The 14,414-nt window shown below is 44.3% G+C and overlaps 1 protein-coding gene across 1 annotated transcript; it reads right to left on the bottom strand.

Annotated features, from left to right (window-relative positions):
• Window positions 1-1,556: 1,556 nt before the first annotated feature.
• On the bottom strand, window positions 1,557-13,187 carry C5AR1 (complement C5a receptor 1). The gene is made up of 2 exons (XM_007168190.2): window positions 13,105-13,187; window positions 1,557-3,681 (listed from the first exon to the last, which is right to left on the bottom strand). The coding sequence occupies exons 1-2, from the start codon at window positions 13,105-13,107 to the stop codon at window positions 2,632-2,634; spliced, it is 1,053 nt and encodes a 350-aa protein (XP_007168252.1). The 5' UTR covers window positions 13,108-13,187; the 3' UTR covers window positions 1,557-2,631.
• Window positions 13,188-14,414: the final 1,227 nt, after the last annotated feature.

The following is a 14,414-nucleotide window of genomic DNA, read 5'->3' as shown; positions in this document are numbered from 1 at the left end:
GCTGGGCCCGTGAGCCACAATTGCTGAGCCTGCGCGTCTGGAGCCTGTGCCCCGCGACGGGAGGGGCCGCGATAGAGAAAGGCCCGCGCACCGCGATGAAGAGCGGTCCCCGCACCGCGATGAAGAGTGGCCCCCGCTTGCCGCAACTGGAGAAAGCCCTCGCACGAACCGAAGACCCAACACAGCCAAAAATAAATAAATAAATAAAAATAAATAAATAAGAAAATCCTTAAAAAAAAAAAAAAAAAAAAAAAAAAAACTAAAAATAGGGTTACCATATGACCCGGCAATCCCACTCCTGGGCATATATCCACAGAAAACTCTCATTAGAAAAGACACATGCACCCCAACGTTCATAACAGCACTATTTACAATAGCCAAGACATGGAAGCCACCTAAATGTCCATTGACAGATGAATGGATGAAGAAGATGTGGTACATCTATACAATAGAATATTACTCAGCCATAAAAAAGAATGAAATGATGCCATTTGCAGCAACATGGATGGACCTAGAGATTATCATGTTAAGTGGAGTAAGTCGGAGAAAGACAACTACCATACGATATCACTTATATGTGGAGTCTAAAAAAAATGATACAAATGAACTTATTTACAAAACAGAAATACTCACAGACATAGAAAGCAAACTTATGGTTACCAGAGGAGATAGTAGGGTGAGGGGATAGATAAATTAGGAGGTTGGGATTAACATATACACACTACTATACATAAAATAGATAAACAACAAGGACCTACTGTATAGCACAGGAGGGAACTATACTCAATATCTTGTAATAACCTATAATGGAAAAGAATCTGAAAAAGAATATATGTATAACTGTATCACTTTGTTGTTCACTTGAAACTAACATAACATTGTAAATTAACTATACTTCAATTAAAAAAAGAATGTAAAAAACCTCAGTAATAATTTTTCACACTGATCACATGTCAAAATAAAAATATTTTCAATATATTGAGTTAAGCAAAATATATTATTGATTATATTATTATTATTTTATCAATTTATATTAGATATCTTTATATATAGTAATATATAAATATATTAATAGCACTAATATTACTATAATATGTTCATACATATATACATTAATATAGTTGATATATGTTATATATTTTGTTATATTACATATTTATATATTATATAATTATAAACAAAATTATTATATAATATTATATACTACATAGATATTCATGTAACATATAATCATACAATATATAATAAATTATTATAATATAATTAATATAGCATTCATATCATTGTTAATATAACATATCATTGCATTACATTATTAAATATATTACTATTATTTCATCCTTTTCATTTAAATTTTTAACGTGGCTAGTAAAAAGTTTTAAACTACTTACGTGGCTCACATCATATTTCTGTTGGTCTGTACAATATTTCTAGCCAATGTGGACACACACACACACACACACAAAACACTAAGCAGGAATATTTCCAAGTCAGTTATAAACAACGCAACATTTCAACATTTATTATTTTTTATTTTCATTTTTCAACTGGTGCGTACTAGTTTTTTTCAAAGTCCAAAGGTTACATGTTTTGTATGTTATATATGTATGAGTATATTGATATAACATTCTTGAAAGGACCAAATCACAGAGATGGAGAGAGGATTCGTGGTTGCTAGGGGTTCGGGACAAGGCTGGGGAGGGTAGAAGGCAGTGAGAGTGGCTAGAAAAGGGTGTCACGAGGGATCCTGGCAGTGACGAAAATGACCTGTATTCATGTCAACATCTTGGTTGTGATATCGTAATGTCATTTTGCAAGACGTGCCTATTGCAGGAAACAGGTCAAAGGTACCCAGGATCACTCCGTTTTACTACTTACAACCCAACGGCATGAGAATTTAAATGAGGTCAAAAGAAAATGTTTAATTTTTTTTTCAGTGCAAACAAAACAGCAGTTGACAACATAAAACAGCAAATTCCCCTGGGACCCCATTCCCTGGAGGGGCCCAAACAATGTTTCCCAACCCTAGGTGTCTTCCTCACTGCTTGCTTTTTGCCATAACCATACAACATCTTTTTACTTAATACTTTTTTTTTTAACCCAGTGAAGTAACATACTAACTTACTGTTTTTCTTTAAATCAACTCAATTCCAAAAGCTGAGATAGGTCCGTGGACTTTTGCTTTGTACTAAACAAGAATAACTTCTGAGACGCCAGTCACATTTTTTTTTTTTTTTTTGCCAACTCTCCATAAAATAAATATAGAACTCTTTTCTTCAAGGTTTGAATGTTTCTGTTTGTCTGGGTTCTATGTATCTAACGTATTCACACTCTCTGCACACGAACGTGTTGTTCTATGGAAGGACTCCAGGTATATTGGGTGCTGTTTGTTTTCCAAAGGCCTTGGATGGAAAGAAAGGTTGCGGGTCCCTAGAAGGACATGCTAATCTTGGAAATGCCGAGTGATGAGAAGGGTTCGCCTGGAAGAGGAAGGACAAGGCCGGGAAAGACGGAAGGCATGGAGGTGAATTCACTCAACCGTCACCCACCTCGCCAAGATCCAATAAGCAATGTGAATGGACTGGAAGTTTGGTCGAGCGCCGGAAAGATGGTGGCCAGAGAGGCCTCGCCTTACACCGCCTGGCTCTTCAGGGTCGGGGTGTCCACCGTGGAGAACGTGTTGGACTTGCTCTCCCTGCCCACGGACTCTTCGACCAACACATCCCGGATCCTGGAGGGGAGGGACTTGAGGAACCGGGCATGAAAGCCCTGGGCAGCGACCACGTAGATGATGGGGTTAATACAGCAATTGATATAAGCTATGGAGACGCACAGGGCATCCAGAGCGGACACGGATTTGAAGTTTGCCTTGTGGAAAAAAAACAGCAACATCCCTGTCACCTGGTAGGGCAGCCAGAAGACAAAGAAGCTGGCTACCACTGCCACCACCACCTTGAGAGTCTTGGTGGAGCGGGTAGCACTGCGTCTCCACGCCCGGATCAGAAGGATGGTGTAACAGACCGTCAGTGTGGCCAGCGGGCCCAGGAAGCCCACGACCAGCCGGATGATGGCCACGGCCCTCTCCGTATATAAACCGTCCTTACCATAGTCAAGCACGCACATCACCTTGGGTGGGAAGTGCTCCACGTGGACCTTACGAAACACAAAGGAAGGTATGGTCAGCAGCAGAGCCAAGGCCCAGGCCACACCGCAGGCCACCCAGGCCCAGCGGGCCCCTCGATAGTTCTGGCACCAGATGGGATTAAACACCAGCAGGAAGCGGTCGGCGCTGATGGTGGCCAGGAGCAAGATGCTGGCAAACATGTTAAGCAGGATGAGAGAGGGCAGGATTCCACAAGCAGTGCCACCGAAGGGCCAGTGGTTGTGCTGGACAATGGATGCAAACAAGATGGGCAGCGCCAGGCAGGAGAGGAGGTCAGCCACCGCCAGGTTGAGAAACCAGATGGCATTGATGGTTCGCCTGACCTCGGACCCCGTCACACAGACCACCAGGGCGTTGCCTGGCACTCCCACCAGGAAGACGACTGCAAAGATAACCAGGGCGATCACATCTGGAGTATGCAGCCTGCGGGTTTGGGAAGAGTCATCCACCAGTATGTTGGGGTTGTCGGTCCAGTTGCTATAATCGTAGTAATCAGAGGTGCTATTAGTCATGGAGTCCTGGGTGGAATCAGAGAAGCAGGGATGGTATAAGTCTGCAGACAGGTGGCAGGGGGGCCCATCAGAGCTACTCAAAGCCCATCACTCCACTTCTTTAAGTCTTAGGTTTCTCCCGGGGAAATGGGGACGTTGAGGGCTGAGAACCAGCTGGGGTGTCATACCACTTATTAAAGTGGTGAAAACTCTTCCATGCTAATGGGTCTCCGTGCCATCCTGCCACCTCCCCCTGAAGTCCCTGGACTTCCCCAGAATCTAGCAACCGAATGGTTAAAGCCTAGGCCTGCTACAATACTGTGGTCGCTATCCACTCTGGCCAGTACCCGTGACACACTGCTTGTTAGACATCTTTAATGTCACCAACAAACTGAGATGATATTACTGAGTAGGTAGTTCCCCCACCAACACCACCACCAGCAGTGTCACCCCCTTTTGCTGCCTCCCACCCACTGAGGCAGCTCTGTGCTCTGCCTGGGAGCAGCTACCCAGAGTCAGCAGTGTTTCAGCAGGGCCTCATGTACTCAGGCATACGGGGTAGACAGGGACCACCGGTCATCAAGATACATAATATCTTTTTTTAAAGTTAATTCTGCACTTTAATACTTAGAGGAGAATAAGCTAATAATCATATGCCCATAAATCCAAAACTGATAGCCCAAGTCCTGAGCTATTCCCTAAATTTTATTTTTTATTTACTTATTTTTTAAATTTTCATTGGAGTATAGGTGATTTACAATATTGTGTTAGTTTCAGGTGTACAGCAAAGTGAAGACACATAATATCTTAATGCAATATTTTAAAGAATCAAGATGAATGCCACCCCCCCAGAAAAAAAACCACAGTGGAAAAAAAATTCTAATTTTAAATAAAGGCAACCTGCTGCAGTTGTTTGTTTGGTTTATGACCCTGCATTATTATGCAAGAGGAACCTGCAGATCAGCCCACAGTTTTCATTCCCAGCTGGGCGGGTGTTTGCAGGTTGACAATGGCGTGCAAACATATCAAGCAATGTGGGGCTTTATGCATAGTCATGGGGTTTTAGGAGGGGTTGTTTTGGGAAGGGGGTTGGTACAGCTTTATTTACTTTTTCTACTTGGTTCAAACTATGGAAGGATATTTTCCTAAGTGTAGATAGGGGCACACATGTGTCCTTCTGCCCTGGGTACCAGGATGGCTCAGCACGACACTAGGATCCAGATCCCGACTGTCCTACTTGAAGCCTACATGGCCCTCTGCAAGTTCCATTACTGCTTCATGCCTCCATTTCATTCCTGGTTAACTCCTAGCAATCCTTCACTTTTAGCTATCATTATTCCAAAACCTCAGTCTCAGAGCAGAGAGAAAATATTTAGGGGCAGCAAGAGGAAGAATAAGAAATAAGAATAAGGAATAGACTTGTACCTTGCTAGAGGCAGGGCAGAAGGGATGAAAGGAAGAGAGAAGGATATGAGTTCAAGAACAAGGGGTATCTTAGCGCACAGATTGTGGTCTTTAATTACCACCTGGCATTCAAAGGAACCAGGGCTCCTTGGAGAAAGGCTGATTCCTGTTCTGGGACAGAAAATATACAAGATGAGCCCAGAACAGCTCACACTAGAAAGTAAGAAAAAATTTTAAATAATGATAGAAACAGCCTGAAAAAGTTCCCACTTAGTCAAAAAGATGGCACAATTTGAGCATATAATAATAATAATAATAAATAATAACTGTGATGCAATAAAATACATTAATAATAAAGATCTATGAGTTCATAACGGTAATAAAAGCAAATAAACCCATTGGTCACATTTTTATTCTGGAAAGGGAATGAATCAAGCACTTATCCTGCCATTTCTGTACAGAGTATATTTCAGGGAAATAAAGAGTCAATGTGGGCGGGCCTTCTTTAGAGAAGAATCCAAAAATAATACTTGCAGAAGGAATGATAGACTTAAGGAAGCATGGATCTGGATGACAATCAACAACATCTAATAAAACCATCAGGTGAAAAACTGATAAATATAATAAATAGGTTGAGCTGGCACTGCAAACCCTCCAGCCAACCTCAGCACCTTGAGAAGAGAGACAAGTAGACACTTGCTCTATCTGATGTGATGCAGTAGAAAGGATACAGCACCACCTATGAAGTAATTTTTGCCAAAAAAAAAAAAAAATGAAGGTAAATCTAATCAAGATTCTAGATCTAAAACTACCAGTTTACAGGAAAAGCAGAGGAGAGAGGAACACGATAAATAACACCACAGGGACAAAATCAGCCCAATCAGAACTCAGGAAACTCTACAGGACAAATGGTCTTGTTACTCTCACAGATAAATGGCATTTTTAAAAAGGAAGGGGAGGGACTTCTCTGGCGGTCCAGTGGCTAAGACTCCCCGCTTCCAATGCAGGGAGCGCAGGTTCAATCCCTGGTTGGGGAACTAAGATCCTACATGTCATGCAGCGTGGCCAAAAGATTTTAAAAAAAAGGGGCAGGGGAAGGAACAGGAAGTGTCATGGATTAAAAGAGATTTAAGAAGCATATCAACCAAAGGCAAAATGGAGACCTTGGTTGGATCCAATTGGAATAATCATATGGGAAAGAAGATATTTTAGAGACCATCTGGGAGATTTAAAAATGGACTGAATATTTGACGACAGTAAGGAATTATTGCTAATTTTGTTGAGGGTGATATGATACTGTGCTTATGTTTTCAAAAAGTGGGGGAAGGCTATTTCTGATAGAGATACTTAGCAAGTGAAATAGGATGTTTTGGATTTGCTTTAAAACACTCCAGAAAAAAAATAGCTAGAGGGAAGGAGAGAGGAAGGAAGAAGGAAGGGAGGAAGGGAGGACCAAAGATGACTTAGAATGGCAAAGTGTTGATAACTGCTGGAGGCTGGGTGATGGGTACATTGGGCATTCACAATATTATTCTCTCTATTTTTGTGTGTTTGAAATTTTCCGTAATAAAATAAAGAACAGAAAAGTCTTGAGCACTTCTTCCCCAGACAGAGCTGCCTGGAAGTGTCATACCGCCCCAAGACAGAAAGGGTAGCAGCTGAGCTGCAAACAGCCTTGGATGCAAAACTGTAACCCAGAGGCACCAGACACAGCAGAAAAATCCCCATGCAGGACACGGAATGATCATACTAAAGTAGACAGTATTGATTGAGCATCTACTATGCTCCAAGCACAGCATTAGCTCTTTCAATCCTGACCATGACCCTACAAGTAAGTTCTATTAATATGTCCATTTTATTGATGAGAAAACAGAGGTGCCAGAAGATCAAGTAGCCTGTTCCAGTCACATAGATGGGAATTCAACTCTGTTTAGATTGGGATGCAAACCCAGGCAGGCTGCCCCTGGGCATCTCCAGGGGGGCTGTCAATGGGGTAAGGACACTTGAGGGGTGAGGTCTGTGGCCCTTGGAGCCCACCCCTGAAGGTGACTTTGTCACCAACCCAGGGAAAGGAGATAGAGAAAAATAGAAATCATTATTATAGAAATAATAAGAGCTGGATTCTGAGGGCACCTAAATTTGCAGGCTGAGGTTGATACCCACTAAACACCCAGCTCGCGGATTAAATAAGATGAAAAATGTTCAAGCACCTGGCAAAATGCCTGGTACACAATAGGGAGATGAGAAATGGCGATGCTCTTATTATTTATCGATCTTACAATTATTGAAGAGCTCAGATCTTTCTCTGAACAACTGTTTTTTATTTCTAGTTCCTTTATGTTACCTTAAGGTCAACTGGGTCAATCGGGCTGATGGTCCAGGGTACTTGCTGGTAGAGCCATAGCAGTGATTAAATTATTCAGAGGGAAAATGTCAATGTCAGCTGATGAGTGGATGAACAGGGTAGCTATACCCATGCAGTGGAATATTATTTAGCCATAAAAAGGGATGAAGTATTGACACAAGCTACAACGTGGATGAAGCTTGTAAACATTATGCTGAGTGAAAGAAGTCAGACACGAAAGGTCACATATCGTATGATTCCATTTACATGAGGCGTCCAGAATAGGCAAATCCATAGAGATGGGGAATGTGCTAGTCATTGCCAGGGACTAGGGGAAGGGAATCAGGGAGGGAGTGCTTAATGGGTACAGGGTTTTTTTGAGGGTGATTAAAAGGTTCTGGAAATAGATAAAGATAGTGATGGGACAACATCTTGAATGTACTAAATGTCGCTGAATGGTACACTTTAAAATGGTGAATTAGTGTGTATGGCGGATTCATTTTGTTGTGCAGTAGAGGCTAACACAACATTGCAAAGCAACCATACTCCAATAATAATTAATATAAATTAATTAATTAATTTAAAAAATGGTGAATTGTATGTTACGTGAATTATACTGAATTAAAATTAAAATGCCAGTGTCATAAAGACAAGAAAGGACCAAAGGACTGTTCCAGATGAATGGGGACTAAAGAGCCAGGACAACCAAATGTAATGTGACATCCTGGACCGGAGTCTGGAGCAGGAAAAACAAATTCATTCTAAAGGGCATTATTTGGACAATTGAGCAAGTTTGAATATTATCTAGTATTGCACCGTTTGGATATAGATAATAGTATCTCACCAAACAGTACATTTCCTGACATAGATCATTGTGCTGTGCTCGTGTAAATGAATGTCCTTGTTCTTGAGAAGGAGACACCGAGACATGTGGGGGGCAAAGGACATGATGTCTGCAACTTACTCTCAACTGGTTCAGGACAAAAAGACAGTAGATGATAGATAGATAGATAGATAGATAGATAGATAGATAGATAGATAGATGATAGATAGACAAAGCAAACTTGGAGAATCTGGGTAAAAAGTATATGGAAGTTCTTTGTATTATTCTTGTAATTTTTCTATAAGTGTGAAAATGTTTCAAAAAAGTTAAAATTGTTGAATTATTTCCATTGATAACGAGCCCCTGCCCTGAGCCACCCACCTGTACCATCCCCACTCCCAGCACCCTGGCCTCCCATTTTCTACTTTGGGACCCCCACTCCCAGTTCCCATGCTCGGATCACGAAAGCGTTAATGCCAGGCATGGCAAGAGGCCCCAGACCCTGCTCAGGGGGGCTCTGCACCTTAGCAGGATGTTAAATATTTTAAATGTCCACCTCAGATATGATACATGAAGCTGACTTTTGTCCCTGCTCGTTTCACAAGCTCTCGGCCATGCTTAGCTGCAGAATAACCCAGACCCCAAAAAGGGGAGCCTCCCCACCCCCTGCTCTCACGTTCACCATTACCCCTCTCATCAGCTGACAAGCTCCTTTTCTGGAATGAACTCACGAGGCCCTTTCCTCTCACTGACTTCACAAGTGCAGAGAAAAGATGCTGATTCTAACCCTTTGTGATTTCTAGGATGCTCCCGATAAAAAAGGCTTGCAAAGTTCTGCCATTGCAGCATCCCTACAAAGAATGGAAATAGCCGAAGCATCCAGCAAGAGGGGACTGACTAAATTAATGATGGTACATCCAGGCAAAAGAATACTATGCAACCGTCAAAAGAATGAGGAAGTTTACGTAAGGATGTGTGTGGAAAGAGCTCCAAGATCTAGGGTGAAATAGAAAAAGCAGGAACTGAACAGTGCGTGAAGCACGCTACCTACAAAAGAGGAATCTCTCTCTCTCTCTCTCTCTCTCTCTCTCTCTCTCTCTCTCTCTCAGTTTTCCTCTCTCTCTCCCTTCCTTTCTCCCCCTCCCTCCCCTCTGTCTCTATCATTCTATCTCTCCATGTGTGTGTGTGTGTGTGTGTGTGTGTGCTTGCTTGTGTATGCACAGACTAGTTCCAGAAGCAGGCAGAGGAAATCTGTAACAGTGATTCCCCCTGGGGAGGGGAAGTCGTGGGTTGGAGGGCAAGCATTGGAAGGAAGCTTTTACCATATATGCTTTTGTTCTTCTTTTACGTAGAGCCATACCAGTGAATGCACCGCCCTTTCCCCCCAGAATGGATGTTATATAGACTATACAAAAGAATTCATGGTTCTACCATTCTAGGAGTCTAGGAAAGATTCTAATAATATTTCTTCATTGCACAAATATTAACAGGCTAGGGGATTTGTTCCTGACATACCTGGCACCTGCCCTTGGAGAGGTTATGGTCTACTGGGAGAGAGAAATTAATCCCCAGGGATGGGAACTGAGTGTGTTCAATAGAGAATCCAGCCTGGTGTGGGACCAGGAGAAGGGTCTTGGTGAAATAAAACCGCAGCACCATTCAACAGAACTTTCTGTACTGATGGAAATGTTCCAGAAGTGCACCATCCAAGATGGAAGCCACCAGTCACCTGTGGCTGTTGAGTGCATGAAACGTGGCAGATGCATCTGGGAAGTGAACTTTTACTTTTCTGTCATTTTAATTAAATTTCACCAGCCACATGTGGCTGGTGGCTACCGTCTCGGACAGCACAGGTCTGGGGCTCCTAATTGATTCCTAAGTGCCGGGGGCTGTTCTCTGTGCTTCCCAGGTGTTAGTTCGTCAATTCCCTAACCACAGTATTTATGCCACAACAACCCCAAGGGCAGGGTACTCTTATTGTTCCTAAGTTCACAGGCTCATTTCAAGAGCCCTTGTCTGTTGTGTGGAGAAAGGGCTCCCGATCAGAAGCTGACAAGAAAAGGAGGTTGGGATTGTCTAGCTGCGGTGAGGGATGATGGTGGCTTGCACTACGGTGGTGGCAGTGAGGAGTCATGAATGGATCGGAGGAGAACAGGGTGAAGAAGATGCTTACGAGAAAAGAATTCAGAATTGCCAAGCTCTGTTCTAAGTCCTTTTCACATAACAGCTCGCTTATTTATTTATTTATTTAGGCCACGTAGCAGGCGGGTTCTTAGCCCCCCAACTAGGAATTGAACCTGCGCACCTTGCGGTGGAAGCGCGGAGTCTTAACCACTGGACCGCCAGGGGAGTTCCATGTATCATCTCATTTAATCCACAGGACGACCCTATGAGCATTGTTGCCATTGCAACACCCATTTTACGGATGAGAAGACTGAGGCTACAGAGAGCTTAAGAGACCTTTCCTAGTCCTCGCAGTTAGCAAGTGGCAGAGGTAGGAGAGAACTTCTGAGAGTCCAACTCCAGAGCCCTCTCTGAGAGGCTACCAGACCTCAAGTGTGTTGAGAGTGAGGGGCATGCATTCAAGGCAAAAGGCCACAAGGTAACACGGAGAGAGTGTCCACACACCAGAAAAATGAACGAACATCAGCGTGGCTGGCAGGTAGCCAAGACGAGGTTGGAGGAGCCAAAGATGCCATGTTAAAGGATATGTATTTTATCCTGGGGTAATGGGGAGCCATGGATGGTCTTGGAGCTGCAGAGGGACTAGATGAGAGTTCCTCTTTAGAAAGATCCCTCTGGCTGCTGTGAGGAGGTAAGACTAGAGGCAAGAGGACCAGAGAGGAGGCAGAGGCAGGGACCCCGGCCAGCGAAGATGGGGGCTTCGATGGGGGTGATGCCCGGGGGAGGAAGAAAAGTGGAAAGACTTAAGAGGCATGACAGGGGACTTCCCTGGTGGTCCCGTGGTTAAGACTCCACGCCCCCAATGTAGGGTGCCTGGGTTCAATCCCCGATCAGGGAACTAGATCCAGCATGCATGACACAACTAAGACCCAGCACAGCTAGATAAATAAATAAATAAATATTAAAAAAAAAAAAAAAGAGGCATGACATGGCTTCAGTCAAGCAGCTGGTGGGTGGTAAACTCTGCCCCAGCCCCTTCCCTCCCTCACTGGGCTTCAGTCTCACCATCCTCACAGCAGGAAAGTCCTGCCAACTGTCCCCTCCATTACAGTGGAAATAACAGACTCACATAGGAATGCTGTCAGAGCTAGAAAATACGCAGAAGGCACAGTCTGCTTTTTTCCGGAACACCCCTCTCCCTGTTCCTACATGGACACAACGTCTTTAAACAATCCACACACAGAACCACTTGAAACCATTATAGCATCCTCTGAGACATGGGATACAAGGGTGGAGGTGAGCATCTCGACTCAGATTTATCTTCTTGAATTTGCAATCTTTGTGACTCAACATCCCTGAGCACGAAGAAACATAAGCACTTGCGTTTTAAAAACCACGAGAAAAAGACAAGCCTTCAGATCCTTTGAGGATGCAATGAACTGCCTTTCAGGTTGGCAAAAATAAAAAAGTTCCATATAACTATGCAGATGGGGGTCTAGACAAGTAGATACTCTCATGCTCTGTAGATGAGGAATGTAAATTGGTACAAGTTTTGTCAATGTCTGTTAAAATAAAAATTGCCCATGCCTTGGATTCAGCATTTGCAGTTCTGGAAACCCAGATGTGGGTCCAAAGATGTAATTTGGGTTTTGTTTTGGTTTGGTTTGGTTTTGCCACGCGGTTTGTGGGATCTTAGCTCCCTGACCAGGGATCTAACACCTGAAAGCACTGAGTTTTAACCACTGGACCGCCAGGGAATTCCCTAATTTTGGTTTTAAAGACAAAGTATTGGACAGCCTAAATCTCCTTTGATAAGAGATGGAAACTCCCACTGGCATATCACACAGCTGATAAAAGGAAAGAGGCAATTTCCCTGAAATACATGGGGATGATACCTTCCTCACAGATTGTTTAAGTCAAAATTCGTAAATGTCAAGTGCCTAGCACAGTGCCTGGCATGCAGTAAGCGCTCAATAAATGCTGGGCAATAATATAATATGTTATTCATGAAAGAAAAAAAAAAGACGTAGGATAATGTGTAAAAGAGACTTCCCTTTATAGGGTGGGTGGCGGAGAAAGGATAGACACGTCACAAGCATTGAGGGCCAACTGTATGCCAGGCACTGCTGTAAGAGCTTTCTGTGTATTATCTCATTTAATTCTCTCCACGACCCTATGATGTAGATTCCGCTCTGTAGGGTTACTATCCCCATCTTCGCTATAAGGAGAAGGAGGTTCAGAAAGACGGGTCTCGCCCCCTATTACACAGGAAAGGCAGGGTTTGAACCCCATTTCAGTATGACCCTCGTGTCAAACTACTCTTTACTTCTTTCCCTACGCTGCCCTGGAGCACCTGTAGACTGTTTCCAGAAGGATCCACCACAAACTGGTGCCCACCGTTGCCTCTGGGGGAAGCTACAATGAATCTGAAGCTCTGGGGAGGGAAGGGAGTTTCACAGAATACCCTTTAGGGATTTGGAGCTATTTAACAGAAAGAAAAAGAAGTCGAAGCTAATCGTGGGCCCAATAATCCCTTGACAATCTAACTCTTTAGCTGCCTCCCAGACCTGGAGTGGGAGAGTCTGAGATGAGGGAGAGGGGAGAAGGCGGGGGCTGGAGATGGAGGGCAGGGAGGAGGAGGAAGGAAAGGGGGAGAGGTAGCAAGAAGGGGCGAGTGGGGCGAGCAGACAGCACCCAGAAGGGAGAGCGCGCAGGTAGAGGATGTCTGCCCCCCACTCCCCCCGCCAAGACTCACCATATTCAGGTCTCTCCCAGGTTCTCCGCTGATCAAAGGTTCCCTCCCGCCTGAGGGCTGTGGTTTTTAAAGCCCCAAGTGAGTCTGCAGATAGGCGGAAAGGAAATGACCCGTCTTTCCCCTCTGGGGTTCTCATTGGTCTAGGGCTCCTTCCGCGGGGCACACACCCAGAGAGCCCCGATCACCTCCTCCCAGCCACAGGAAGGAGGCAGGGGCTCCGAAACCTGAGGAAGTCCCAGGTCCCAGGAGGGAGGAAGCCAGACGAAAGAGACCCCCGCCCCATCTAGGCTCGGCCCCTCTCCAGGCCTTGGTTTGCCCCATTTGAGATGATCTCTCCCTTTCCTTCTATGGCCCCAGGTGGCAGTGGAAAATCTCAGGGGTCCAACTGGCTTAAACCTGGGAAACAGAGATTGTGAGACCCAGCCTCCCAACCAGGTTCCATTGAGGCCCAGAGAGGCAAAGCAGGTCTGTGGAGGTGGCCCAGCACTTAGGGACTGTTTCGTCTTCCTCCCTAGAGTTTCGAAGTTGGTACGCACCCCCCCAGAGCCACCACCATCCTTTCCAGCCCCATTCTGGGTTCTTGTGGAAACATGCTGGAGTCTGGGGCAGGGAAGGATCCTACCTCATTTGGTTTCTTATTGCTGCTGTAACAAATCGCCACAAACTGAGTAGCTTAAAACAACAAAAATGTATCCTTTCACAGTTCTAGAGGCCAGAAATCCGAAATCAAAATGTTGCCAAGGCCACACTTCCTCTGTAGGCTGCAGAGCAGAATCTGTTCCTGCCTCTTCAAGTTCTGGTCTCCGCCAGCATTTCTTGGCTCGTGGCCGCATCACTCCAATCTCTGCCTCTACGGTCACATCTCCTTCCCTCCTACTGTGTGTCTCAAATCTCCCTCTGCCTCCCTCATTTAAGGACCCTTGTGATTACATTTAAGGACCCCCTAGATAATCCAGGATAATCTCCCATTTCAAGATCCTTAATTTACCTGCAAAGTCCTTTTTCCTATATAAAGTCATGCCCTGGGTTCCAGGAATTAGGATGCAGACATCACTGGGAACCATTCTTCAGTCTATCACAATGAGCATGATTATTACGACGGGTGCAGAAACAGGTTCATTTTTCCCATGCTTGTCTGCAACTCTCCTGTAGACCACCCACATCATTCCTCCACAAATAGTATTTTTCTCCAGCAAGCTTCAATTTGTGAAGATCTAGCTTTCTTTTTATTGCAAAGATGATCCATGCACCTTGTAAACATTTGAACAATCCAGAAATGCCCTCCTCACCCCCACCCCCCAAAAAAAGCA

Source organism: Balaenoptera acutorostrata, chromosome 19 (assembly GCF_949987535.1).
Source record: "Balaenoptera acutorostrata chromosome 19, mBalAcu1.1, whole genome shotgun sequence".
NCBI classification, from domain to species: Eukaryota; Metazoa; Chordata; class Mammalia; order Artiodactyla; family Balaenopteridae; genus Balaenoptera; species Balaenoptera acutorostrata.
Note: the sequence above shows the minus strand (reverse complement) of the source record. Positions and strands in the feature narration are given on the sequence as shown.